Source organism: Lampris incognitus, chromosome 5 (genome assembly GCF_029633865.1).
Source record: "Lampris incognitus isolate fLamInc1 chromosome 5, fLamInc1.hap2, whole genome shotgun sequence".
In the NCBI taxonomy this organism is placed as follows: Eukaryota; Metazoa; Chordata; class Actinopteri; order Lampriformes; family Lampridae; genus Lampris; species Lampris incognitus.
Window position 1 is genome coordinate 27,663,280 of NC_079215.1, and position 25,560 is coordinate 27,688,839.

General features: G+C 43.2%; 1 protein-coding gene across 2 annotated transcripts in view; it reads left to right on the plus strand.

Annotated features, from left to right (window-relative positions):
* The window catches only part of pdcd11 (programmed cell death 11), a 30,561-nt gene that overhangs the window by 2,277 nt on the left and 2,724 nt on the right, over positions 1-25,560 (plus strand). The window contains exons 5-31 of one of the 2 annotated variants that reach the window (XM_056279688.1): positions 402-563; positions 2,849-2,969; positions 3,243-3,418; positions 3,690-3,797; positions 5,115-5,327; positions 5,580-5,704; positions 5,826-5,886; positions 6,171-6,317; positions 6,488-6,739; positions 6,962-7,087; positions 10,617-10,811; positions 11,040-11,210; positions 11,620-11,833; positions 11,965-12,117; positions 12,745-12,857; positions 13,164-13,648; positions 13,984-14,046; positions 14,491-14,587; positions 14,760-14,849; positions 15,143-15,245; positions 15,405-15,582; positions 15,686-15,742; positions 18,074-18,196; positions 18,683-18,805; positions 19,742-19,919; positions 23,755-23,895; positions 24,142-24,288. In XM_056279688.1, the coding sequence (XP_056135663.1) occupies positions 402-563; positions 2,849-2,969; positions 3,243-3,418; positions 3,690-3,797; positions 5,115-5,327; positions 5,580-5,704; positions 5,826-5,886; positions 6,171-6,317; positions 6,488-6,739; positions 6,962-7,087; positions 10,617-10,811; positions 11,040-11,210; positions 11,620-11,833; positions 11,965-12,117; positions 12,745-12,857; positions 13,164-13,648; positions 13,984-14,046; positions 14,491-14,587; positions 14,760-14,849; positions 15,143-15,245; positions 15,405-15,582; positions 15,686-15,742; positions 18,074-18,196; positions 18,683-18,805; positions 19,742-19,919; positions 23,755-23,895; positions 24,142-24,288 (4,122 nt within the window). The remainder of the gene's footprint in view (positions 1-401; positions 564-2,848; positions 2,970-3,242; positions 3,419-3,689; positions 3,798-5,114; positions 5,328-5,579; positions 5,705-5,825; positions 5,887-6,170; positions 6,318-6,487; positions 6,740-6,961; positions 7,088-10,616; positions 10,812-11,039; positions 11,211-11,619; positions 11,834-11,964; positions 12,118-12,744; positions 12,858-13,163; positions 13,649-13,983; positions 14,047-14,490; positions 14,588-14,759; positions 14,850-15,142; positions 15,246-15,404; positions 15,583-15,685; positions 15,743-18,073; positions 18,197-18,682; positions 18,806-19,741; positions 19,920-23,754; positions 23,896-24,141; positions 24,289-25,560) is intronic. The other variant, XM_056279689.1, reaches the window with a different exon arrangement.

The window sequence follows — 25,560 nt, forward strand, 5'->3', positions numbered from 1 at the left end:
AATGTTTGAGATGATGGGAAGGGAACTATACTGTTAGCTGTTCAAAAGCATTTGCAGTTTTGATGACATTTTGCATAGTATTGCAGATCTGTTTTTATGTAGTTTTATCATAAAATTTGCTGATGGCCTGCTTTTTCACTATGAAAAATAAGACTAAAAACATGAACTTTCTATTCATGTTGATTATGCCCCTGCTTGCCAGGTGTATTTGATGTGCAAAGGTGTATTTATTCACCAATATACCTAGATAACTGGAAAATTGTGTTTTTCACTAGAATGTGCTTTTTCACTGAGACTTGGGTTACACGTGAAATGATCAAAACATAAAGAGTCAAGATTTCAACTCCCAGCATGCTTTGCTACATATCTAACGGACATATCTTGTATGATTTACCCCACAGGAGTTCTGTTCTCTGCCCCACCTCTTCATCCCTGGCATGGTCCTCAGGTGTGTGGTAGCCAGGATAGATGTAACCAAGGGAGGCTCTGTAAGCATCCAACTGTCAATCAATCCCAAGCTTGTCAACAAGGCTCTAACATCAGGCTCACTGAAAGCTGGCATGGTGAGTCTGTGACAAGCCTTTTAGTTTTTTTTTCTTTAAATCTTTTTATTGATTTTTGAACCAGTGTTGCATACAAAACATTGTTATATATATAAAATGTCTAATTGAACTGGTTTCATACATATATAAACAACCTATTATAGTGGGGTATGGAAACAGTAGAAAAAAAGCAGCAACAAGAACAGTAATCAATCCCTATTCCAATTGATTCTTACCCAATCTTCATATACCCATTAGCCTCGTAATTCCTCCCACCCAATCCCACCCACTTGTTACAAGAGAAAAACACCAAGTGAAAGGCAAATAGGTACACTTGTTATACCTATTAACCCAATAACATTTATGGCTATAAAAAAAAATGAGGGAGAAAAAACATTCATTTCACACACATGCAATACAAAAAAAAAAGGGGGGGGATCTAGTTGTCATCTGGGTGAATGGTAGCCATCTTCAAATACTCGATAAAGGGCTTCCAGGTCATGTCAAAGGATTCACTGGGGTTTTTAAGTGAAAACCTAATTTTTTCAAGTTTGATGTGAGATAGTATCTCCTTGAGCCAGCTATTGTGTGAGGGGGAAGAACATATTTCCACTTAAATAAAATGAGGCGCCTAGCTAAAAGAGTTGTAAAGGCCCAAGATGCGTTTTTTTTATCAAAGACAAATTGGGTGCTGTAGATGGTGGGACTCCAAATAGGGCTGTTAGAGGTTCAGGCTTAAGGTTCTTACAAAATACTGTCCCAAGTGTGTTAAAAATTTGACACCAGAAATTTGTCAGTTTTGGACAGGACCAAAACATGTGAGTATGGTTTGCGGGTGATTGCACCTATCGCAAGTATCATTGATAGTTGGGTAGATTTTTGCCACTTGAGCATTGGTGTAGTGTAGTCTGAAAAGAACCTTACTTTGGAGTAGACCATGCCTAGCACACATAGAAGCTGAGTGGGCCAGATCGAGAATATGGTCCCACTGGTTGTCATGTACTGACACACCAATTTCCTATTCCCAAATCTCCTTCAGATGGGCTGCTGGATCGGGGCTAAGGGAGTCAATGGAGCTATAAATTATGAAAATTGGGCGTTTCTGTGCAGGGTCCAGAGTAAGAAGGGAGTCAATAGCAGATCCAGGAGGGTGATTAGAGGAAAATGGGGGCAATTGGTTTTAATGAAATGTCTAACTTGAAGGTAGCAAAAGAAGTGGGACTTGGGCAGGTCAAACCTGGTTGAGAGCTCTGTGAAATCAGTGAAGAGTCCTTCCTTATAGAAATCTTTGATATTAAATAAACCCTTGTCACACCAAATGCGAAAAACAGGATCGGAGGAAGAAGGTGGGAATAAATGGTTTTTGAAGACTAGGGCTAAAGTAGAGGGTTTGTCCAGTTTGAAATGCTTGCGGAATTGTATCCATATCTTAATTGAGTTGATAACGACTGGATTTTGGGAAATATTATGAATTTTAAGGGGGAGTTGTGCAGCAATGACTGACTGGAGGGAGCACTTTGTCTCAGCCCTGTTGTTGATCCAACAGTGTAATTTGCCAATATTGCATGCCCAGTAATACTGATTAAAATTGGGCAGTGCCACACCACCTGATTTTCTGGGGAGTTGTAAAATGGCTTTTTTAATGTGTGGCAGTTTATTAGCCCATAGGAATGGAGACACAATCTGATCTAATTGATGAAAGAAAGACTTTTTCATAAAAATTGGAATGTGTTGAAATAGGTATAAGAATTGGGGGAGGATCAACATCTTTATAAGGTTGACATGGCCAATTAAGGACAAGGGAAGAGAGGACCAGCGAATTATGTCAAGTTTACTTTTATTGATAAGGGTTTGATAGTTTTTGGTGAGAGGGTCATTAAATGAGTTGTTGATAAACACTCCCCAAGTATTTAAAGCCTTCAGAGACTACTCTGAATGGGAGGACAGACTGTGGTATTTTCCTGGACAAAGCATTGATGAGGAGGAGTTCACTTTTCTGGAAATTTAACTTATATCCGGAGTATTTGCCAAATTGAATTAAAAGGTCTTTGACAACCAGGAGGGATGAAACTGGGTTGGAGGCATATAAAAGCAGATCGTCTGCGTATAAGGACAGTTTGTAAGTGATACCCATCCTGGTGCTTCATTTAGTTTAATGAATAGATTTATCAAGTACTGTGATTTTAAAGTCTACTGTTTCATCAGCACATGTCCAATATTTGTAACAGTTTATAACAATACTGTATTTGCACAAGCTTATGGTTTATCAAGCATTTTATCTGTGCTCCCTTTATTCATTGACTCAGGTTCTTAGTGGCTGCGTGGAAAGTGTGGAGGACCATGGCTATATAGTGGACATTGGCATCAGTGGCACAAAAGCCTTTCTGCCCCAGCAGGCAGTGAAAGATATACATAACAATCCTGCAGGTTTGACCAAATAATTTGTATTACTTTTTATGCTCTTTGGAAATTGTCTTAACTAGTAAATCTTAGACCAGGCTGATAGGATTAGTCTAATAGTGGCCTAGAATAGATTCTGTAATCAACAATGCTTGCTTTTTTGTGGGACAGTGCAATTGGTTGCCTTATATCTGTTTTAAGCTTAACAATTACAGATGGCATACAAGTGGTAATTCAACTGAAGATGGGTCATGGTATGTCCAAGATACAGTCAATGTGTCCTTGCTCTCATGTATTCAGAGCTGAAGGTGGGACAGTATGTGACTTCTAAACTGGAGGAGGTAAAGAACGACGGACGTGTGGTCCGCCTAACTGTCAGCCCCCTGGCCCTTGCCCAAGCCTGTGCTGAAACGCAGCATGGCTGGAGCCTCACTAACTTGCTGCCTGGGCTTCTTGTCAAAGCCCAGATCCAAAAGGTAGTGAGAAAATTTGATTTTTGTAATGACATCTCTCTTATTGAAATAATCCATGAACAGGTTCTCTCTCGATCAAGTAAGTTGTCTAAGTTTCTGGGGATATCAAAAAAATTATGTTGACTTTTGACCAGCCAGTAAATTTGAATTCAACTTGGATGAAGCATTTTGTAGCATTACTCAGTCTTTTTAGTTTTACAATAGTTTTCTTAAAATATCCCTACAATAGCTTCTGAATGACATTTTCTGATTAAAACCACTTTCTGCCTTGCAGGTCACCAAACATGGTCTGATCCTGAACTTTCTATCCTCATTCAGTGGCCAGGTGGACTTCCTCCACATGGATCCCAAGCAAGCATCCACCTACGCTGTTGCAGATGAGGTACCGAGTATCTAACGTGCCAGTATTTCTCTTTTTGAGGTTGTTTCATGCTATTTGAGAGCGATAAGTCACATTCTGAAAAGACGTCATTGACTGAAATGCACTTAACTGATCCTAAATGAAAGTAATACATCATTTGTAACCATTAAATAACTACAGCAAAGCTACAGCAATTGCTTCCTATGAAGAGCACCCTCCTAGAAAGTAGTTTACGATTTCTGGTGCTTTACAGTCAACACTAACAACGGGCACAGGGACGACAAAGTTAAACAAGGGTGAAATCACAGCCAACTGGGTTGAGGTAGGAACATGAAGTCTGGTTACAGGGCAAGTGTGTGCATGTGCTTGTGGGAATGGACTGGTGCAGAAAGGAAAGGAAAGGCAAGGGTTGGATTCTGGGTCCTGGCTTGGATTACAATAAAACCAGGGTAGGGGTTAAGATCATAAGGGGCATGAGTATTTGCCAACAGCCATACCAACATGTACCCTGGCTCTGCCAAATGACAGAAGCTAAGCAGGTATGGGCTTGGCTAGTACTTGGATGGTAACCGTCCTGGGAAAACTGAGTTGCTGCCGGAAGTGGTGTTGGTGGGCCAGTAGGGAGCAGTCTTCGCTCTGGTCCTAATAAAAACAACAAATATCAAATCCCAATGCCCCGGTGCAGTGACGGGGACCCTGTGCTGTAGGAGATGCCATTAAACCGAAGTCCTGACTCACTGTGGTCATTTAAGATCTCATGGCACTTATCGCACAGAGTAGGGGGTTCCCTGGTGATCTGGCAAAATTCCTAACCTGGCCTTCTCCATCTAGCCACCTAAATATTCCCCCATGTAATTGGCTCAATAATTCCTCCTTCTCCGCCTCAAGCTGATTTGTGGTGAGCGTTCTGGTGCAAAATGGCTGCTGTGCATCACCCAGGTTGGTGCTACACATTGGTGATGGTTGAAGTGAGTTATCCCCTTCACTGTGAGGTGCTTTGGGTGTCTAGAAAAGCGCTATATAAATGTAATGATTATTATTATTATTATGAGCTGTGGTCAAGGTGAGATCTGAATTCTGTTAAATGGCAGAAACTGATTATCATTTGAGGTCATCCCAGCTTCAACACAAACAAGGGTAGGGGTTAAGATCATATAGGGCATGGACATGTATTTGCTTGTCCTGATGAGCTGTGGTCAAGGTGGGATATAAAGCCTATTAAATGGCAGAAACTGATTATCATTTGAGGTCATCCCAGCTTCAGAGTATCACATATCAGTTAAAACGCTGTCTGTGTTAACTGGGTTCTGTCCAAATTTCATGCATCAATCCTACTAGGTGCGAGCCTGTGTATTGTATATGGAGCCATCCACTCGTTTGGTGGGTCTTTCCCTACGCAACTACTTGATTCATCCTGGGACAACAGTAGACGCCGCCCCTCCTGGTGGTGACCGCATCGGTGAGGTAGTCGAGGGCTGCAAGTTGACCGCAATGCACCACTTGTCTGGAGCCATGCTCGAACTGCCCGACAAAACAGTGGCATTTGTACACGTGAGTGAGACTTTAGCTTCACTTTGATTTTTTTTGTTCACTGGTGTGACTTTGTCTTTGCGTGACTTTGCAGCTAAATCTCCAAATGTTCATCATATGATATTCATATTCAGTTTTGTTTGAGCCTGTCTAAAAATGTGACTATATTTTGTGCTGCTCTTTTTAATATGGCTGTGCAAAGAAAATAAATTTGTAGTCTGCTTCCGAAGGGTCAGCTTCCAGTTGAATGTCTTGTTGTTGTCCTCCCCCCAGAAGAACCATTTGAAGGAGTCACACTTGCCTGCAAAAGACAACCAACTAATGAATGTCGCTGAGCACACCTGCAGGATCATGGATTTTAGCCCTATGGACCAGCTCTACTTTGTTAGCCTCCGCAAGTAAGCGCCATGGCATTTGTATTGTTTTTTCTTCCTTGTAATAAGAAGAACTGCATAAAAGGTGTTTGAGGGTTCTATTGCTATTTTCTGATCTATATGAAACATTGTGTCCCCTTTCCAGGAGTGTGATTGAAAAGCTTTTCTTCAGATATCATGACCTTCAGGCTGGACAGCTTGTGGAGGTAAAGGCAATGAAGTTGACACTTGTCCCTTGGAATTAGCTGTTTTTCTTTTCATTCCAACTTTTAACCAGTCCCACAGGAACACATGATTAAATCTACTTACATTTGCAAATGCTTCTGTCACCTTGTCTGCCAACTGGTCACATCAAGACCATTGTTGGATTGACCCGCACTAAAAATAACATGTGAATGCGCAGTCGGTATGCAACCCTTTGGTCATATCGTCCTATCTACCTTTTAGTGTCTCGCACATTGTCTCTTATGATATACCCTCTCCTTCCCAGGGCACAGTGTCAGCCTTGCAGGGCTATGGGATGATGGTGAATCTATCTGACTGCATTAAAGGTATGGTGCCTCGAACGCATCTGTCTGACATTGTCCTCCAACACCCAGAGAAGAAATACACAGAGGGCATGAAGGTGCAATGTCGGGTCAGTACAACTTTTACATATGTTTTAAAACCAATTTGTTGACAACTGCAAACAAATGCATTGGGCAAACTCATGAAGCACATACTATATTGCATTGCCTGTAAACCCTAGATAGATGTTTGTTCACCTGTTTCCTCACTATATTTGCTTTGTGTGTTTTATTTCTTTAGGTGCTGTCAGTGGATGCAGAGAAGAAGCAACTGAAACTAACCAGGAAGAAGACTCTGGTGCAATCCACTCTACCATTGTTCCTCAGCTACTCAGATGCTCGACGCGGCCTTGTCTCCCATGGCTGTATTGTCTGCATCAAGGACTTTGGATGCATTGTGCGTTTCTACAATGATGTCAAGGGCCTGGTGCCGGTCAATGAGCTGAGTGCCACATTGGTCCTTAATCCCAAAGAGGTGTTCTATATTGGACAGGTGAGGGGACAAAAGAACATGGACATCTTTCCTTTTCATTTTTTTTCCTTCACTTTGACTGCATTTTTACCAACTGACAAGAGGTCTTGTAAGAGATTTTAGACAAAGCTTATAATTGCCCAGCCAGCTGTTTTATCAGTTTTGGTGTCAAAGATTGACTGGTCAATAAAGGAAAATAAATTTTCCCCCGATTATATTTTGCTTTCACTATAATTTTCCCAGGTGTTAAAGGTTCAAGTCCTTCATTGTGACCCAGAGAGTAAGAAACTGGTGCTGTCATTTAAGGCTGTGATAGAGCGAGACACTGAGACACCCCCCAAGCCCATAGTTGACTTTGAAGCAGGCAAGGTAAGACAAAGATGAATGGACCACTTTAAATTACTCATTACCCCAATGTTAGACCATTTCTCATTCCTTTTGGGGTCTCTCTCTTTTTCTTTCACTCAGTCACTCTTTCTCTTTTGCCACACTCAAGGTAATGGTATGAGGCCATTAGTGTAGAAGAATCATTTGCAAATGTGTGTGGAGAGTTGTGTAACTGTATCTTGATCCATGTGTGCATAATCAGATTTGTAAATGTGTAAAAGAATCTCTAAATGCGTACTTGAATGTGAATGTGTACAGGAATCTGCAAAGGTATTCAGAATCCATGTAGCTGAAAAGTCTTAAGTATCAAGTGCTGGAAATACAAACAAGTCAGCAGTTACAATTCAGGCGGGCCTCTCAATTGCCTGTCTTTTTACATGTGTTTTTGCTACACTTCTACTGTGGCAGATCTGCAAATGCGTGTGACGATCTGCAAATGGGTGTTGAGAGCATACCGCTCTGCCCACACTGTGCCTCAGTAGCTATACAGCCTACATATCAGCAAGTAGCACCCAGTGATTTTAAGCGTGACATTGCTGGGCTGGGCCAATGCAAGGTAGACTACAGTGCACAGAGCTGACATAAAAGAAAGGGCGTCCTATGTTGAAACAGTCTAGTCTACGATGGAATCTCGTGTTATGAGCGCTCTCCCATCTTCCATCCATCCATCCATCCATCCATTATATGAACCGCTTATCTTGCTCTCAGGGTTGCTGGAGCCTATCCCAGCAGTCATTGGGCAGCAGGCAGGGAGACACACTGGACAGGCCGCCAGGCCATCACATGGCCGACACACACACACACACGCACACACACACACACACACACACACACACACACACACACACACACACACACACACACACACACACACATACATACATTCACACCTCGGGACAATCTAGTACGGCCAATTCACCTGACCTACATGTCTTTTGGACTGTGGGAGGAAACTGGAGCACCCGGAGGAAACCCATGCAGACACAGGGAAAACATGCAAACTCCACACAGAGGACGAGCCAGGATGACCCCCAAGTTTGGACTACCCTGGGGCTCGAACCCAGGACCTTCTTGCTGTGAGGCGACCGTGTTAACCACTGCGCCACCATGCCTTTATAATATATAATGTAATGTATAATTAATTATAAACAGTCTAGAGGAAAATACTTAGATTAAGCATTTTACTCTACATAGTTTATAATAATTGTATGTACATTATTTATACATTACATTATAATGAATGATGCAATGTATAAATAATGTACATATAATTAATTATAGTCAATGTAGAGGAAAATGCTTAATGTAAGATAATGTCCATAATCAAAGGATTTCGGTCTTGATTTTTTTTTTGACAGATGGAAGTGTTAATGACAAGAGATGTCTGAGAGAAATTTGGTGATCACTGATCACTGTTTTGGTACATTAAGCACGGTGGCCCAGTGTTTAGCACTGTTGCCTCACAGCCAGAAGTTCCTGGATTCGAACCCCATGCCGTCCCAGGTCCTTTCTGTGTGGAGTTTGCATATTCTCCCCATGTCTGCGTGGGTTTCCTGCGGGTGCTCCGGTTTCCTCTGTCGTGGCAATTATTTAATTCCACTCTGGCATTAAATGAGAAGCGAGACAAAAATCTCTTACAGTATTGTCACACTTAAATATGTTCATGAACATGACGCACAAGCCTGGATGCTTGAATGTGCGCCGATCAATACAGTAGTCTCTAATTGGACAGGTATCTGTTCTTCCCCTCCTTATCTCAACTCTTCCAGCTCTCATCCCATCAAGGCCAGTTCTCCAATTACCATGTACTCAGTGAGTTTCTCTGCTGTCAGCGAACAGTTAACAATAGGCCTTTATTTGTTCACATGGAGAAGACACCTTATAACACTACCTTTGTTCTATTGCATATGAACTTTAAGCATCTATCTAAGCAATGTAAAATAAAGGTAAACATGGTATAGGTCATACATTCATTCATGCTTGTTATATTGTCATTCATTCATGTCATTCATTCTCTTTCATTTATAAGTCATAACTTACAAATTACAGCAGAAGATATTTTATTTAATTTATTTATTTTTGTGCGTTTACTTAAAACAAAGAGTTGACATTTATTTGAGGGAGGATACGTTCCAGTCCATTAGTTAATTATTTGGACCTAGGTAGCATACTACTACCAGACCCTGGAATACGTTTTCTGTCACAGTACAATTTAAATCTGGTCTCATCTTGATTTATTTCTATTTAAAGAGGGACAAAGAGGTACTTGGTTACATACTGAATAAGGAAAAAAATTAGCTATGGGTTAAATAGTGCCACTGCCTAGTGGATACCTCAGGAGAGGAATAGACTACGGGAGTAAACCCCAACAGAAAATCAACGCCCACAGTGCTGTTGTTTTTCTTGCCTTTCTGCATTTGTTTAAGTCGGAGAGTACTGCTGGCATCATGTGTGGCTGCCGCTTCTCCCTCTCGTAACCCCTCTCCCTTCCCATCCACCCCGGTTTTATCTCTTGTCTTGTTTCACCCTGTTTATTGTAAAGTGGCTTTGATTGTTAGAAAAGTGCTATATAAGATTGAGTTATTATTATTATTATTACATGGTCAAAGTTTAAAAGTAAACAAACCTCAAAATATGAATTGCTCTCACACCTCCCACCATCAAAAAGACATGCATGTTAGGGTTAATACTCCTGTCCGTGCCCTTGAGCAAGGCAGTGGAAAGAAGAACTTGAGTTCGCCCCTGGGTGCTGCAGCTGCCCACTGCTTCCATACAATAGGATGGGTTAAATGCAGAGAACAAATTTCATTGTAAGAATACAATTCGTTGTATGAATACAGTGTCAAATGAAGTGGCTTTCCTTCTTTGTTAAGGTTTTTCCTTATAATGGGTGCCAATGGACAGGAAAACACTTAATGTAAGATAATGACCATATTCCTAGGATTTCGGTTTTGATTTTTGACATGTGAAAGTATTTACGATGAGAGATGTGTGAAAGAAATTTGGTTGTCTTTGGTCGATGTTTTGGTACATTAAGCCACATTGAGCCTTTTTCACGTTAAGCATTTGGGAATGTCCCATGTGTGCCTGAAGGACAAACAAAACCTTGGAGTTTCAGACAAATCTCAACACACACTTTCAGATCACCACACGCAGTTGCAGATCTGCGATGGCAGAAGTGTAGCAAAAGTCATGTGTAAAAACGCAGCCAATTGAGAGGCCTGCCTGAGTTGTTACTGATGACTTGTCTGTATTTCCAGCTCTTGGGAGCAAAATACTTCAACTTTTCAGCCACACGGATTCTGAATACACATTTGCACATCCCTGTACACATTCACAAATCTCTAGAGATTCTTTTACACTTTTACAAATCTGATTATGCACACACGGATAGAGATGCAGTTACACAACTCTTCACACACATTTGCAAATGATTCTGCTGCTACAATGCTCCCATATCTATAATGTTTAAATCTAACACATGCAGTCTGTGTGTTTGGGTATGCTGTAGAAATTGGAGGCCAAGGTGTTGAGAAAGTCACTCAACGGAGTGGAGGTGGGTGTCCTCCCAGAGGAGACCCACATCTTGCTGTCAACCATGCACCTTTCTGATCACACCTCCAATTGCCTTCTACTTTGGGAGGCTCTACGGGAAGGAGACATCATTTCTGACCTGGTCTGCCTCAGCAACAACAAACAGAAAATCGTATCCTTTTTACACTTTATGAAACTTGTGTGCACAGGATTTCCCCTTAAGTTATCTCTTTGGACACCAAAATGGTAAAAATCAGAACATTCTTTTTCTTTTTTTTGTAAGTGACAAATAGTGCTGTATTTGAATGACTAACATTGAACTTCTGTATCATATGTTCGTGCATCAACATCACTTTAGGTTTTAGCCCTCTTGTACTTTCCTTAACTCCTGTTTTTAAAGACGCTTACCAAGAAGCCTATCATCAAATGGTCCCTGGAGGAGGGACTGGTTGCCAAGAATTTCTCTGACATTACAGTTGGCATGCAACTGATTGGCTGGATAAAGAACATCATGCCCTATGGTGTCTTTGTGGAGTTCCCATATGGCCTTTTTGGTCTCGCTCCTAAGTCGGTAAGTAAAGGGCTATATAACAGAGCCGTTTAAATTGTCTTACTCAGCACAGTTGCTCTTCTTGTTCATTCTTCTACAGGTTTTAAGTTGGGCCAAAGTGAAAGAAAGTTATTTCATCCAACTAAACCATTCACTAATACACAGGCTCTGGTGTTAAATCCCTTGTGCTGATAATGAGGGGGCTACATATCGAAGCCTAGTTCACCCAAACCACTTTGCACCCATGTACTATTACATTTAAGGATAGGACATCAGACATCGCCATCATAAATATCAGTATTAGGAAGAGCATCTTGGACAATGTGTTAGTGATGTCAAAATCTCCAGTTATTCAAATCCTGTAATGCATACAGTTGTTAGTTGATGTCAGTGTGTTTTTTTCCTGTCTATATTCCACCTTTCCTCCCAGGCCATGAGTGACAAGTTCATCATGGATACAGCATCCGCCTTCCAGTTGGGTCAGACTGTGTTTGCTAAAGTGACCAACCTGGATGTGGAGAAACACCGTTTTCTGGTCACCCTTAAGGTGTCAGAAGTCATTGTGCCCAAGGGCGATGCCCAGACCAGACTTATCAGAGGTCTGCAAGAAAGGAGGGCTGTGGCTGAAATATTGGCTAGCAGAGGTAAGATGTAGATGTATCTGTGTCACAGGCACATTCTGTCAGGCAAATGAAAAGAAAACTAAAATCTAATGTGATAACTTAATACTTTCAACGTAGTCTGGTTTCACTGTCTCTTGTGTCTCCTTTCTCAGCCAACTCAGAACACTGCCAGCAGTTGTCTGCGTTGTGTGTTGGTCAGAAGCTGAAGCTGTCTGTGGATGATGTAGAAGACGGTGGCGGTGCCACCTTCAAGTCTGATGATCTGACTGACACCGTGATACAAGCGACAAAGCATCATGTAATGGGTATGTAGTTTGTCAGCAAAGTTAGAAAAAGTCAGTCGGATGTTGTAACACAAAACAGTAACTTGTGTCACTGTCTTTGGGTCTTAAGTTCTTCTTACCACGCCATGAAAATTACCCCAGCCAGAGTTTTCTCAATACTCTGATTGCCATGTAGGGCATGGTATTTGTCAAAAGTAACTGACAATGTTGCCCAGTGTTAAGCCATTGTAAAATCACTGCATGTTCTGCATTGTCAGATAAATTTGATTGGAAATATATGTTTATTCCAATATGCATTCTGAACACTATACTGAAATTAAAGCAAATGATCAAACCTTCACATTTAATCTTGTACATTGGAGACTAGTTTCTGTCTGGTTGTCACTTGCTATTTAAATTTGTAAATCTACAGCATTAAATCAATTTGATTTTTTTAACAGCATAAAACCTCTATATTGTCCACTTTTAAACTGATGTAGGCTAAAAGTTACTTTTGAGTGAGTTTGGCAGTCCATTGGAAAACTTATCTTCTCCGTTTGTGGAGGAGAATTGGAAATCCAGAGCTCTGACCTGTGCAGCTTGTTGCATATTGAAGTCAAATTATTCAGTCGTGTGTAGTAACGGCATTATTGTTTGCATGTTTTTCAGGTGCAAACTTGACCCCAGGACAGAAAGTCACTGCAGTCATCCTCTATGTTGACATCCTGTCTTCTCGTGTCTTTGTGTCTGTTCTCCCCAAGCTAGTAGGAAAGAAGAAATCTGTAAGTATCTCTTTCACTTATAAAATAGCACATGCTGTTATGGGTAGATTAGTTTAAAAAAAAAAATCTGCCCAGTGTATTGTTAAAAAAACTTCTAAAAATATTTTTTTTAACAATACATTGATTCAGTCTTAAAGTCATACAGTTGCCAGAGTTGCCCAGTACATCTTGTAATTGGTGTGTATTTGGTGGTATTAAAAGAAGGTGACGATTGTCATATGAGCCCTCTCCCATCCCCCGACTACCTGATCTTAATCATTGTCATTCGCCTTTTATATCCTAATGTTTCCATTTGTATGTTTACAGTTAGCCGAAGGGTCAAGTTACATGGTGATTGTGCAGCACATAGACAAGGAGTTTGCTGTCATCTCTTTGGAAGAAACAGCCCAGCTGACTGTGATCCAGTCCACCGGCCATTTAAATGAATTGGAGTTGGAGAAGCTGAAACTGGGAATGTATCTGAGGAGTACTGTGATAGAATCCAGCTGTGAGGAACTAGGAGGGCTCCCCCTGGTGTCCTGGGAACGCGTCAATCGAAAACACCATCGCATGCCCTCAGAAAGTCAGACCTCGCACAAGGGTTACTGCTACGGTGACATAGTGAAGGGCAGGGTGAGGACAGTGAAGCCCACATGTGTACTGGTGACTCTGGCGGATGGAAGCACAGGCAGCGTGCACGTGTCAGAGGTTTCAGACGGAGCGTGCCTGGGCACCTTCCCCACGTCCTCGGTCAAAGTGGGCAGTGAAGTCACCGCCATGGTTATTGGAGGCCGAGAGGCCACTAGCCACAGGTGAGTGCTGCTGCTTTATGCATCACATAAGGCCATCTTTATATCCTGACATGGTACCTCCAATTTAACTCGGGGAAACGACACAATTCCTCAATCAATCAAATCAACCAAACTTTCATATAGCACATTGCATAGATTAAAATGCAACGCAATGTACATCACTTCAATGTTAAAGTTTCTTCTATTCTAAGGTCCATTCTCAATCATAAAACAACTGAAGCGTAAATAGTTAAGGGAATGGTTTTTATTTGGTTGCTTAAACATCAGTTGAACTGGTTTAAAATTTTCCAGATTTTCAGTTGACTGTCTTTTGTTTTATTTTTTTCCCTCTTCAGATTCTTGCCCTTCTCCCATGCTAAATTCAAATACACAACTCCTGAGCTTACACTTCAGCCCAGGTAAGTGTTATGGCCTCTAAAAACAGTGTTATTTGGCTTTTCATTATATTTTTTTTCAGTCAGTTGAGACTGAGGGTGTCACTTCGATGAGTGGTGGGGCGTTTCTTTCAGTGGATGTTTTGTCCAGGTGAACTAATTCAACTTTCTGTGATTTTCTTACTTGGATTATTGAGCATTATTATGACTGGATTATTGAGTGGGTTTCCTTCCACAGTCCAAAGACATGCAGGTCAGGTGAATCGGCCGTACTAAATTGTCGCCAGGCATAATGTGTGTGTCAGCCCTGTGATGGCCTGGCGGCCCATCTAGAGTGTCTCCCTGCCTGTCGCCCAATGACTGCAGGGATAGGCTTCAGCATTCCCACGACCCTGAGAGCAGGATAAGTGGTTTGGATAATGGATTGATGGATTTTTTTTTTTACGAGTTATTTCTCTGTCCCCACAGTAAACTGGACAAAGATGTAGACCCTAAACCTCTGACTACACAAGAAAAACTGAGCCGCTACAAGGCCGGGGAAGAAATTAGATGCTTTGTATCAAAGGTAAGTTTTAGTACCTTTTTCCACTTTTCCTTGATCTTATATATGCCGAAATCCATCAAAGAGATCAAGAATAAGCAAATCAGATAAGGGGGACTTTTATGTTGCTGAAATAGAGCTATAGTTTCTAATCTACACCAAAATTGTCTGCCATGTTTTATGCTTTTATTTGCAGTATTACCCGGAGAGGAAGTTTTTGGAGGTCACAGTGGATCCTTGTATAACAGGGACTGTCGAACTGTTGGCCATGATAACAGATGTTAAAGTAAGTTATTTGTTGCACACACTATTTTACACTTATTGAATGTTTCCTCCATGTTTTGAGTGATTTTGTACATTCTTCAGTTATCCTTGGATTTAGTGAGTCTGAGGTCACTACTGCCTAACCAAAAAATGAGTAATTGGTCACTCAATATTTTCCTTACAGTTGTCATAATATTTTGCAACATTCCAAAAAGTTCAATCGGTTCATCTGAACACAGTTTAATGGGAGAAATATTTCTACACCTGGATTATTGAGCATGCATTTAGACATTTTGCAACATCATTTGTTTTCAGTATGCCAACCATCCAGAAAAGCTGTATAAGCTGGGCCAGGCAGTCAGTGGCTTCGTGGTGGAGGTGACCCCCAAACCGCAGCGCCTCATCGTGTCTCTCACTGGTAAGAAGGAACTCATGTTGCACCATTGCATTTTGCCACGCTTAGGTCATCCAAATTCAATGTCTCATGTCTCCCTCCTTGCTATATTTTCAAAATACTTTTTAAAACAAAAGTAAAACACTAAAAGATCAAATTTATTTAATGATAATTTTTATCTAGGCATCCACATGCTGGAGAAGGGCAGTGTAACTTTGGGCATGGTCAACAATGTTCAGCCACACGTGGGCCTCCAGGTCAAGCTTCCCTTTGGTGGCAAAGGAATTGTTTCCGTTATGGACCTGGCTGACAACTACCGGCCAAAACCCCTCGATGCTTACAGCAAGGACCAGCTGATCAGGCAAGTACCTACAGATCTAACGTCTCCACCTCACACATACACTCACACACACACACACACAGCATAGATGTAGAGCTGAAGGGTTTGTCCTTTTTCTTTCCAGGTGTTACCTTATTGGGAAAGAAAATGACAAGTGGCGATTGTCTCTCCGTCCATCAAGGTATACAAAACTTTCATTATAAAAGTTCAATCTAGGCTTGGGAAAAATTTCTTTTTTTTCATGATATATATTGATTCTAAATTTTTACTAAGATTTCAATCTCTAGTGCACCTCACATTCAATACCAGTTTGGCTGAGGTCCCATTGGAAGTAGCAAAACTGCTCATCACCACTGCCTCCGCTCACTTTGAACAACAGGCAGCTAACCACTTGGATAACTTGTGGTATGAGGCAAGCTAGAAGCTCCTGGGTTCGAACCTCGGGGTTGTCCCACCTTGGGGGTCATCCCAGGTCGTCCTCTGTGTGGAGTTTGCATGTTCTCCCCGTGTCTGCGGTGGGTTTTCTCTGGGTGCGCCAGTTTCCCTCACCATCAAAAAGACATGCATGTTAGGTTAATACTCCTGTCTGTGCCCCTGACCGAGGCATGGCAAGACGAACTGGAGTTGGTCCCTGGGTGCTGCACGGCAGCTGCCCACTGCTCCTAGCTACACAGCTAGGATAGGTAAAATGCAGAGCAGAATTTCCCCACGGGGATTATTAAAGTATATCAAAAGGGGGGTCCGCGGTGGTGTAGCGGTCTAAGCATCGGCTTTGTGTCGATGCAGTTGCCCACTGGGGACTGGGGTTTGCGCCCCGGTCTCGTCAGATCCGACTATGGCCGGACTCGATGAAGCAGCAATCATTGGCAACGCTGTCTTCGGGAGGGGGGCGGAGTCGGCTTGTGTTCGTCACGTGAATGCGTCTCTGTGTGTGTCGGGAAAAAACAGTGGTTCGGCCTGGAGTCGCCTTGTCACAAAAGTGGGGAGGCGGTCTCTTTCGAGACTGCCGGCCGGAGAGATGCAGTTGGCGAACGCATGCAGTACGAGGGTGGGTGTTTGAATTAAAATAGGGATCGATTGGCCACTAAATTGGGAGAAAAAAGGGAAAAATCAGAAATAAATTTATAAAAAAAAAAAGTATATCAAAAGAATTTTAAAAGCTGACGATGCCGCAACAAAAATGAAAGTTAAAATAAATGTGGACCCATGGATCCCGCCATGCGGGAAATGCGCGTAGCAGCAACCAGTCAGAGGTTAGAGAAATGTCCGCTGTGAAAATTCTCCCACTTATTGCAACTATTAGTTTGCCTTTTTCCAACAGCATGGAGGAGAAGCTGATCGACCACGCCAGGTTTTCCTGAACTAGAAAACTCAGTTCTGCCAATGTTCAGAGACTCAGACAAAAGAAACACTGTTTAGTGAATTGTACCAGAAATTGTTGACATTTCTGGTGTGGGATTAATAATGTACAGAATGATACTATCCAGAGACTATGAATAACTGTCTTATCATGGTTAGTTGTCAATCGTATTTGCGGCGCTATTTTCATTTATTCAGTTTAGTTTGATTGGGCAATCAAATGTACAACAGATAAGTTTATCGGCAAGAAGACACATCTGCAGATGGACTTTGGTAGCGGGTAGTTTTGCTGTTTGTCTCAGTCTGGCTGCCATTTAACTGACTGCTCGCTGCACAGACTGCACCATCCTCACTATTCTGCAGTTTACATGCAAGAGTACTGAAGCTGGTTTGTCAAAATGACTTGGAAAGAGACAGACATAGGAGAGAACCAGACCCCCCCCCATACACCCTACTACTTTTGCCCTAAAAACTCTAAACTGTTTCACTACTTAATTTTTAGTTGGGTAGATTTGTTTAACGCCATTGTTTAAATAGAAAATAAAAGGCTTTTTAGTTCAATGAAATACTTTTTTCTAGGTATATAGATAGGTTTTTATGTTGGAGAATTTTGTGGTTCAGCGTTGATGTCAGCGGCACGGTGGCACAGTGGTTAGCACTGTGCCACTCTCCCACAGTCCAAAGACCAAAGACATGTAGGTCAGGTGAATCAGCCTACTAAATTGTCCCTAGGTTGTGTGTGTGTGTGTGTGTGTGTGTGTGTGTGTGTGTGTGTGTGTGTGTGTTGGCCTGTGATGGACTGGCGACCTGTCCAGGGTGTCTCCCCACCTGCTGCCCAGTGACTGCTGGGATAGGCTCCAGCATCCCCGCAACCTGAATTCGGATAAGTAGTTTGGATAATAGATGGATGACATTGATGTTTTTTTTACTGTGGTATCAAAAGTGGGATCAAGTATTGAAATTTTTGTTAGTACTGTACCAAAATTCAAAACGTTGTTGTGACAACCTTAGTTCAATCCATACATTTGGTTGTCCAAAGGCACACAGCTGCAGAAAAATGTTTCATCACTTCATTTGTACAAACCCCCATGTCTTTTAGTCCATCCTGTCATTTATTTTTGGCCTGTGGCGGACTGTTACTTTGCTCCTCCAGGCTGAACCCAGAGCAGGCCAAGCCAGTGAAAGACCCAGAAATCTCATCCATTGAAGAGCTGAAGGTGGGCCAGATTATCAGAGGCTATGTCAAGTCTGTGGGAGAGCAAGGTATCTTCATCAGGTAAGCAACAGTCCATTCAGGGTCACTCTCTACTGGGTGGATTAGAAACACTACCCAAAAGTAAAAATTAATATATTTTAGGGGGGGAAAAAAGCAACTAAGAAAAGGGGTTAGTAGATGCCTTTGTTGACAAAGACAGAATTTGGGTAAGGAGAACAGAGAACTCCCCCATCTTTGACATTAGATACTGCACAACTGTAAGGGTTAAAAAAAAGTAGTTGCACAAGAAGTAAAAGATAGCAGCATTTCTACAAAACTTAATTAGCCAAGCATATTTTTTGATGACATGTTTACTTCGGTTGATATCTTTCACTACAAAAAACTTATTTTCTTTATTTTATTCTCTTAGCTTATTTTCTGTCTAGTTGGGGATAAAAAACATGAGATTACATTTTCCTGTCCTTTCTTCATTCTCTCTTACCTTATCACATAATGTGTGAAATTTGCTCAGTAAACTTAATCAGCACATATTCACATTTGTTCCAGGTTGTCTCAGTCCATCATTGGAAGAGCACAGCTCCAGCAGTCCACAAAATACTTTGTGTCCAGCCACAGCATTCTCAAAGAGAACCTGCCACTCAACACCCTACTCACTATAAAGATCCTCAGGTAAAACGCCCACACTATTGAAATTGGCCAATTCTTTTTTTCTTTTTCTTTTCTTTTTTTGGATTTGTTTCTGCCCTTTTTCTCCCCAATTGTATTTGGCCAATTACCCCACTCTTTCGAGTCATCCCGGTCGCTGCTCCACCCCCTCTGCTGAGCCGGGAGGGCTGCAGACTACCACATGCCTCCTCCTATACATGTGGAGTCGCTGGCCACTTCTTTTCACCTGACAATGAGGAGTTTCGCCAGGGGAACGTAGCACGTGGGAGGATCAAACTATTCCCCCCAGTCCCCCCCCCCCCGAACAGGCACCCCGACCGACGAGAGGAGGCTCTACTGCAGTGACCAAGAAACATACCCACATCCGGCTTCCCACCCGCAGACACGGCCAATTGTGTCTGTAGGGACGCCCAACCAAGTTGAAGGTAACATGGGGATTTGAACCAGAGATCCCTGTGTTGGTAGGCAATGGAATAGACCACCATGTCACCTGGACACCCCCGGCCAATTCATTTTTAACTCTTTCACTCACTCAGAATTCTTTTTTTTTATTATTAATTTTGGATGTTAAGTTTGCTTTTACATTACAATTTGGCCATTTACTTACAGTAAGTACATTAGAACAATCAATAATTCCCAGATCACAAGATGTAAAAAGAACATGGCCTTAGTACCCTTATAATTTTCCTTTTAACATGTTAAATCAAAGTGCTCAAAAAGCAATAGATGACGGATGATTTTCCAGGCTACAAGTGGGAGTAATAAATTCAAACAGGTTTTTTTTCCTCTGTTTTGAAAACCCATTTCTATCCCAGAATCAGGTCAATATTTGTAGTTTTAACATTACCTCTGAACATGAAAGCAATATCCTTGTCATAAACTATTCTTTTCTATCGGTCATTCCTCCTCCGGTATTCTCTGTCTTCCCTCTCTTCGTAGTATTGAGAAAGAGGAGCAGCTGGTCAACCTCTCCCTCCTCCCCGAGGACACCGGTAAACCAGATGTGCTCCCAGAATCCCTTGCTCTGCCACTGCGTCTCGTGGGAGTGAAGAAGAAGGAATATGATGTTAAGAGGGAGAGGAAACGAGTCCTGTCCCAGAGCCTGGTCACAAAAAAGGTGTGGTGTGAGCTATGTTCATTAATTTAATTCCATTTCAGCGGAAATAAGAATATACAACAGATAGGTCCATGACAGACTGTGGATAGTGGGTTTACTGCCTCTAGTGTGTCTTCAGCTTGGCTGCCATTCAACTGACTGCTTGCAAAAGTTTTTCACTTACCTGAGACTGGACTGGCTTCTCAGATAGTACCAACCCCACTATTCTGCCTTTAAAGTGCAAGGGAACCCAAGTTGGTTTGTCAAAATGACTTGGGAGGAGGCACACGGGCACAGGAAGGAGCAAAAGAGACTGATACACTGAACTGTACTTTTGCCCTATTATTGTTACGCAGTTTGACTTTCGGTTGGAAAGAAGTGTTGTTTTGTTATATAGAAAAGAAACATTTTCTAATAGAAATTCAATAGAATTCAATAAAAATAGAAATGAATAGATAGGTCAATTAATAGGTAATAGGATAATAATTAATTGGTAGTAATAATAATAATAATAATCATTCATTCATTCATTGGCTGCTTTCCCTGGGTTGGGTCGCAGTGGCAGCAAGCTAAGTAGGGCACCCCAAACGTCCTTCTCCACAGCAACGCCCTTCAGCTCCTCTTGGCTGTGCCTGGTAAACCTCCAAAGGAAGGCGCCCAGGAGGCATCCTAATCAGATGCCCGAGCCACCTCAACTGGCTCCTTTCAACGCGAAGGAGCAGCAGCTCTACTCCAAGCTCCCTCCAGATGTCCGAGCTCCTCACCCTATCTCTAAGGCTGAGCCCAGACACCCTACGGAGGAAACTAATTTCAGCCGATTGTATCCGCAATCTCACCCTTTCAGTCACTACCCAAAGCTCATGACCATAGGTGAGGGTTGGAACGAAGATTGACTGGTAAATTGAGAGCTTTGCCTTCCGGCTCAGCTCCCTCTTCACCACAACGGTCCGGTACAACGTCCGCATTACTGCTGATGTTGCACCAATCCGCTTGTCAATCTCCTGCTCCATCCTACCCTCAGTCGTGAACAAGACCCCAAGATCCATGAACTCTTTCACTTGGGGCAACAACTCATCCCCAACCCGGAGAGAGCAATCCACCATTTTCCAGTAGAAAACCATGGCCTCAGACTTGGAAGTGCTGACTCTCATCCCAGCCATTTCACACTCAGCTGCAAACTGCCCCAGTGCATGCTGGAGGTCGTGTTCCGATGAAGCCAGCAAAACCACATCATCTGCGAAGAACAGAGATGCAATTCTGAGGTTCCCAAAATGGACACAATCCTCACCTCGGTTTCACCTTGAGATCCTGTCCATGAATATCACAAACAGAATCGGAGACAAGGGACAACCTTGGCGGAGTCCGACACCCACCGAAAACGTGTTTGACTTTGTGCCGAGAATGTGGCTACAGCTCTCACTTTGGTTATACAAAGACCGGATGACTTGTACCAACTGCCCCGGTACCCCATACTCCCGCAGTTCCCCCCACAGAGTGCCCCGAAGTACACGGTTGTAAGCCTTTTCCAAGTCCACAAAACACATTTAGACTGGCTGGTCAGACTCCCATGCCCCCCTCAGCAGTTCCGCCAGGGTAAAGATTTGGTCCGTTGTTCCATGGCTAGGACGGAATCCGCATGGTTGCTTCTGGATCTGAGGTTCAACAATCAGTCGGAGCCTCCTTTCCAGCGCCCTAGAGTAGACTTTACCGTGGAGGCTGAGCATTGTGATGCCCCGATAATTGGAGCACACCCTCCGGTTCCCCTTTTTAAATATGGGAACCACCACCCCAGTCTGCCACTCCACAGGTACCATCCCTGACCTCCATGCGACACTGAAGAGGCGTGTCAGACAAGACAGCCCAATAATGTCCAAAGCCTTCAGCATCTCAGGGCAAATCTCATCCACACCCGGCGCCTTGCCACCAAGGAGCTTCTTAACGACCTCAGAGACCTCTGCCAGGGATATGGGCGGGGTTTCCCCCGAGTCTTCAGAGCCTACCTCCTCCACTGAGGATGCATTAGCCGGGTTCAGGAGCTCCTCAAAGTGTTCTTTCCACCGCTTGACAATATCCCCAGTCTGAGTCAACAGTTCCCCTCCCCAGCTGAACACAGCCTGAGTCAAGCCCTTCTAAAATCCTCCTCCATAGCCTCGCCGAACTCCTTCCACACCCGAGTTTTTGCTTCCGCGACTGCCTAAGCGGCAGCCCTTCTGGCCTCCCAGTACCTCTCTGCTGCTTCTGGAGACTCCTAGGCCAATCAAGTCCAAAAGGCCTCCTCCTTCAGCCTGACGGTTTCCCTCACCGCCGGTGTCCACCGGTGGGTTCTTAGGTTGCCACTTCGACAGGCACCGATGACCTTATGACCACAGCTCCTGCCTGCCACGTCTGCAATAGAGGCTTTGAACATGGCCCACTCAGACTCCATATCCCCAGCCTCCCTCGGGATACATGAGAACTTCTTCTGAAGGTGGGAGTTGAAGACCTCATGGACTGAGGCCTCCACCAGATGTTCCCAGTTCACCCTCACTACACGTTTGGGTTTGCCAGGTCTGTCCGGCAGCCATCCCCGCCATCTGATCCAACTCACCACCAGGTGGTGATCAGTTGACAGCTCTGCTCCTCTCTTCACCCGAGTGTCCAAAACATACGGCCGCAGATCTGATGATACGACCACAAAGTCTATCATTGATCTTCGGCCTAAGGTGTTCTGGTACCAAGTACACTTATGAACCACCTTATTTTAGAACATGGTGTTTGTTATGGCCAATCCATGACTCGCACAGAAGTCCAATAACAAGGCACCGCTCGGGTTCAGATTGGGGAGGCCGTTCCTTCCAATCACGCCCCTCCAGGTTACTCCATCTTTGCCCACGTGAGCGTTGAAGTCTCCCAGCAGAACTATAGAGTCCTGAGGCGGAGCCCTTTCCAAGACACCACCTAGAGACTCCAAGAAGGCCAGATACTCCAAACTGCTATTCGGTGCATAAGCGCACAAAAACAGTCAGAGCCTTCCCCCCAGCGACTCGCAGTCATATAGAGGCGACCCTCTCATTTCCCGGGGAGAACTCCCAACGGCAGTGCTTAACCGGGGACTTGTGAGTATCCCCACACCCACCTGGCTCCTGTCACCTTGGCCAACTCCGGAAAAGTAATGAGTCCGGGCCCCATTGGCCAAGGCCCGGCCACCAGACGCTCCCTTCCTAGGTCTGGCTCCAGGAGGTTGCCCCGGTTTCCCTTTTCTGGGCAAGGTGCTGTGACTCTGCTGGTGTAAATTCATTGGGTTTTTTTGGGATTTGCTCTTAGTCTGGCCTCTCCCCTGGGACCAATTTGCCTTGGGAAATCCTACCAGGGGCTATTGCCTCCGACAACACAGTTCACAGGATCACCGGGACACACAAACCCCTCCACCACCTTAAGGTGACGATTCTCGGAGATGAATAATAATAATAATAATAATACACACATCCAGCATCCATCCACAAACACATCCAGCACACCTTCACATCCACACACACACACACACAAGTCCAGCATCCCGCGACCCCGATTAGGATAAGCGGTTTGGATAATGGATGGATGGCTAAAAATAATAATAGTCAATAATAGATTAATAGGTAATAGAATAGGTTAATTAATAGGTCACTAGAAATTCAGTAAAAATGTTCATATTTTGTTCTTTTTTCTTTAGCTATAGTATTGAAAATGGCACTGAATATCAAGCTTTTTACTAGCATTGTATCAAGGTTCAAACTGTGTTGTCCAATAAAAGTGAAAAATCATCTGGCAGGTAGTAGAGCAGAGAATTGATCTGTACATCATCTGGGGTATTGAGTGGATTCTTGTTGTCATTGACCAGGATCAGACAGATGAAGTCCCCAAGAAGAAGAAGAAGAAAGCAAAGAAAGGATCAACTGAAGACAATGACAGTGGGGTTGAAGTTTACTTCAGGGAAGGGGAGGATGAGAAGAAGGAACAGCCAATACCAGGGCCATCAAAGGTAACTAATGATTCCTTATTGATGTGGGATTTTTCCCATCACTTTATCTGTTTATGAGTTGCAGGAATGATGTGTCCTTGTTTATTAAGTGACTTTCACAAGCCATATTTTGATTATTATTGCTATTGTTACCTTTATAATATGGGTACATTTCAACACGATGTATGGTGACCCTTTAATTTCAGTTCTTTTTTTTTTCTTTTTTTTTTCCTGCCAACATTGCCAACATCCACCTCTGTCTGTCAGCAGGTGAAACCGAGCCCAGTGGGTCCGGCCAGACTCCAGGTGTCAGCAGGTTTCTCCTGGGATGTGGGACTGAACACCTTGAAGCCGGCCTCTGTAGCCCAGGAGGGAGACTCCAGTGATGGGGAGGATCATGAGAAGAGCACCAAGGTAGTAATTCATACAGACTAAAGATTTCTTTGAGATGGGGTTTGCGCCTGCCTTCAGAGAAACACTTAACATGTGCTGTTGCGCTCTGCTGTCAGTTGAGGATGGTTAAATGGTGATCATGAAGGTTGGACGCATTTGTCGTCTTGGAAAGCGGCACATTTTTACCATCCACTTCTTTTTCTGTCCTGTTGGAGGCAGCGCTCTTTCATTTGAAGGCAGTAGTGAACCTCATTTAAACTGCAGACTGACGTGTTTCAATAGGAGGCGGTTTAGATCTTGCCATTTTCCTTTGCAAAAACTACACAACTGAAGGAAAAGTACTACCCCGGGAATAAGGATATACCCCACCCATTATTTTGATGTCATCTTTGTTTTGATGTCAGTACTCATCAGGGGCAACCTTTCAAATAAACCTGCTTTGTGCAAAAGATTTTCAATATGTGCTTTTAACAGTCATTTGGAAAAAGAAAAATGTCAAATCATTATTTGGGCAAAACCTACTCTTCATACCAACAAAGACAATTCAATGAACATGAAGCTGAGTGTTGCACAAACGTACCCAATGTATTTTTAAGTAGGTGTTTTATGTCTCCCAATAGTTTTAAAAAAAAATTGCAGGTTTTTTTTTCTTACTTAATTGAAAACTAACATGGAAAATCAAACATTTCTTGGAAATATATTTTTTAAAAAAGGCAATGTGTCTCCAAACTTTTTTTTTTTTTTTTTTTTTGGACTGTTGGCATAGACTCCAGCATCCTGAGAGCAGGATAAGTGGTTTGGATAATAGATAGATGGATGGATGGATTTTTTTCTTCCATTTTCTCCCCAATTGTATCTAGCCAATTATCCCACTCTTCCGAGCTGTCCTGGTCACTGTTCCACCCCCTCTGCCGATCCGGGGAGGGCTGCAGATTACCACATGTCTCCTCCAATACATGTGGAGTCACCAGCCACTTCTTTCCACCTGAAAGTGAGGAGTTTTGCCAGGAGGACATAACGCATGGGAGAATCACGCTATTCCCCACAGTTCCCCCTACCCCCCCGAACAGGCCCCCTGATTGACCAGAGGAGGCACTAGTGCAATGACCAGGACACATACCCACATCTGGCTTCCCACCCGCAGACATGGCCAATTGTGTCTGTAGGGACGCCCGACCAAGCCGGAGGTAACATGGGGATTCCACCTGGCGATCCCCATGTTGGTAGGCAACGGAATAGACCACTACGCTACCCAGACGCCCTTCCCCAAACTTTTGACCGACAGTGTATATC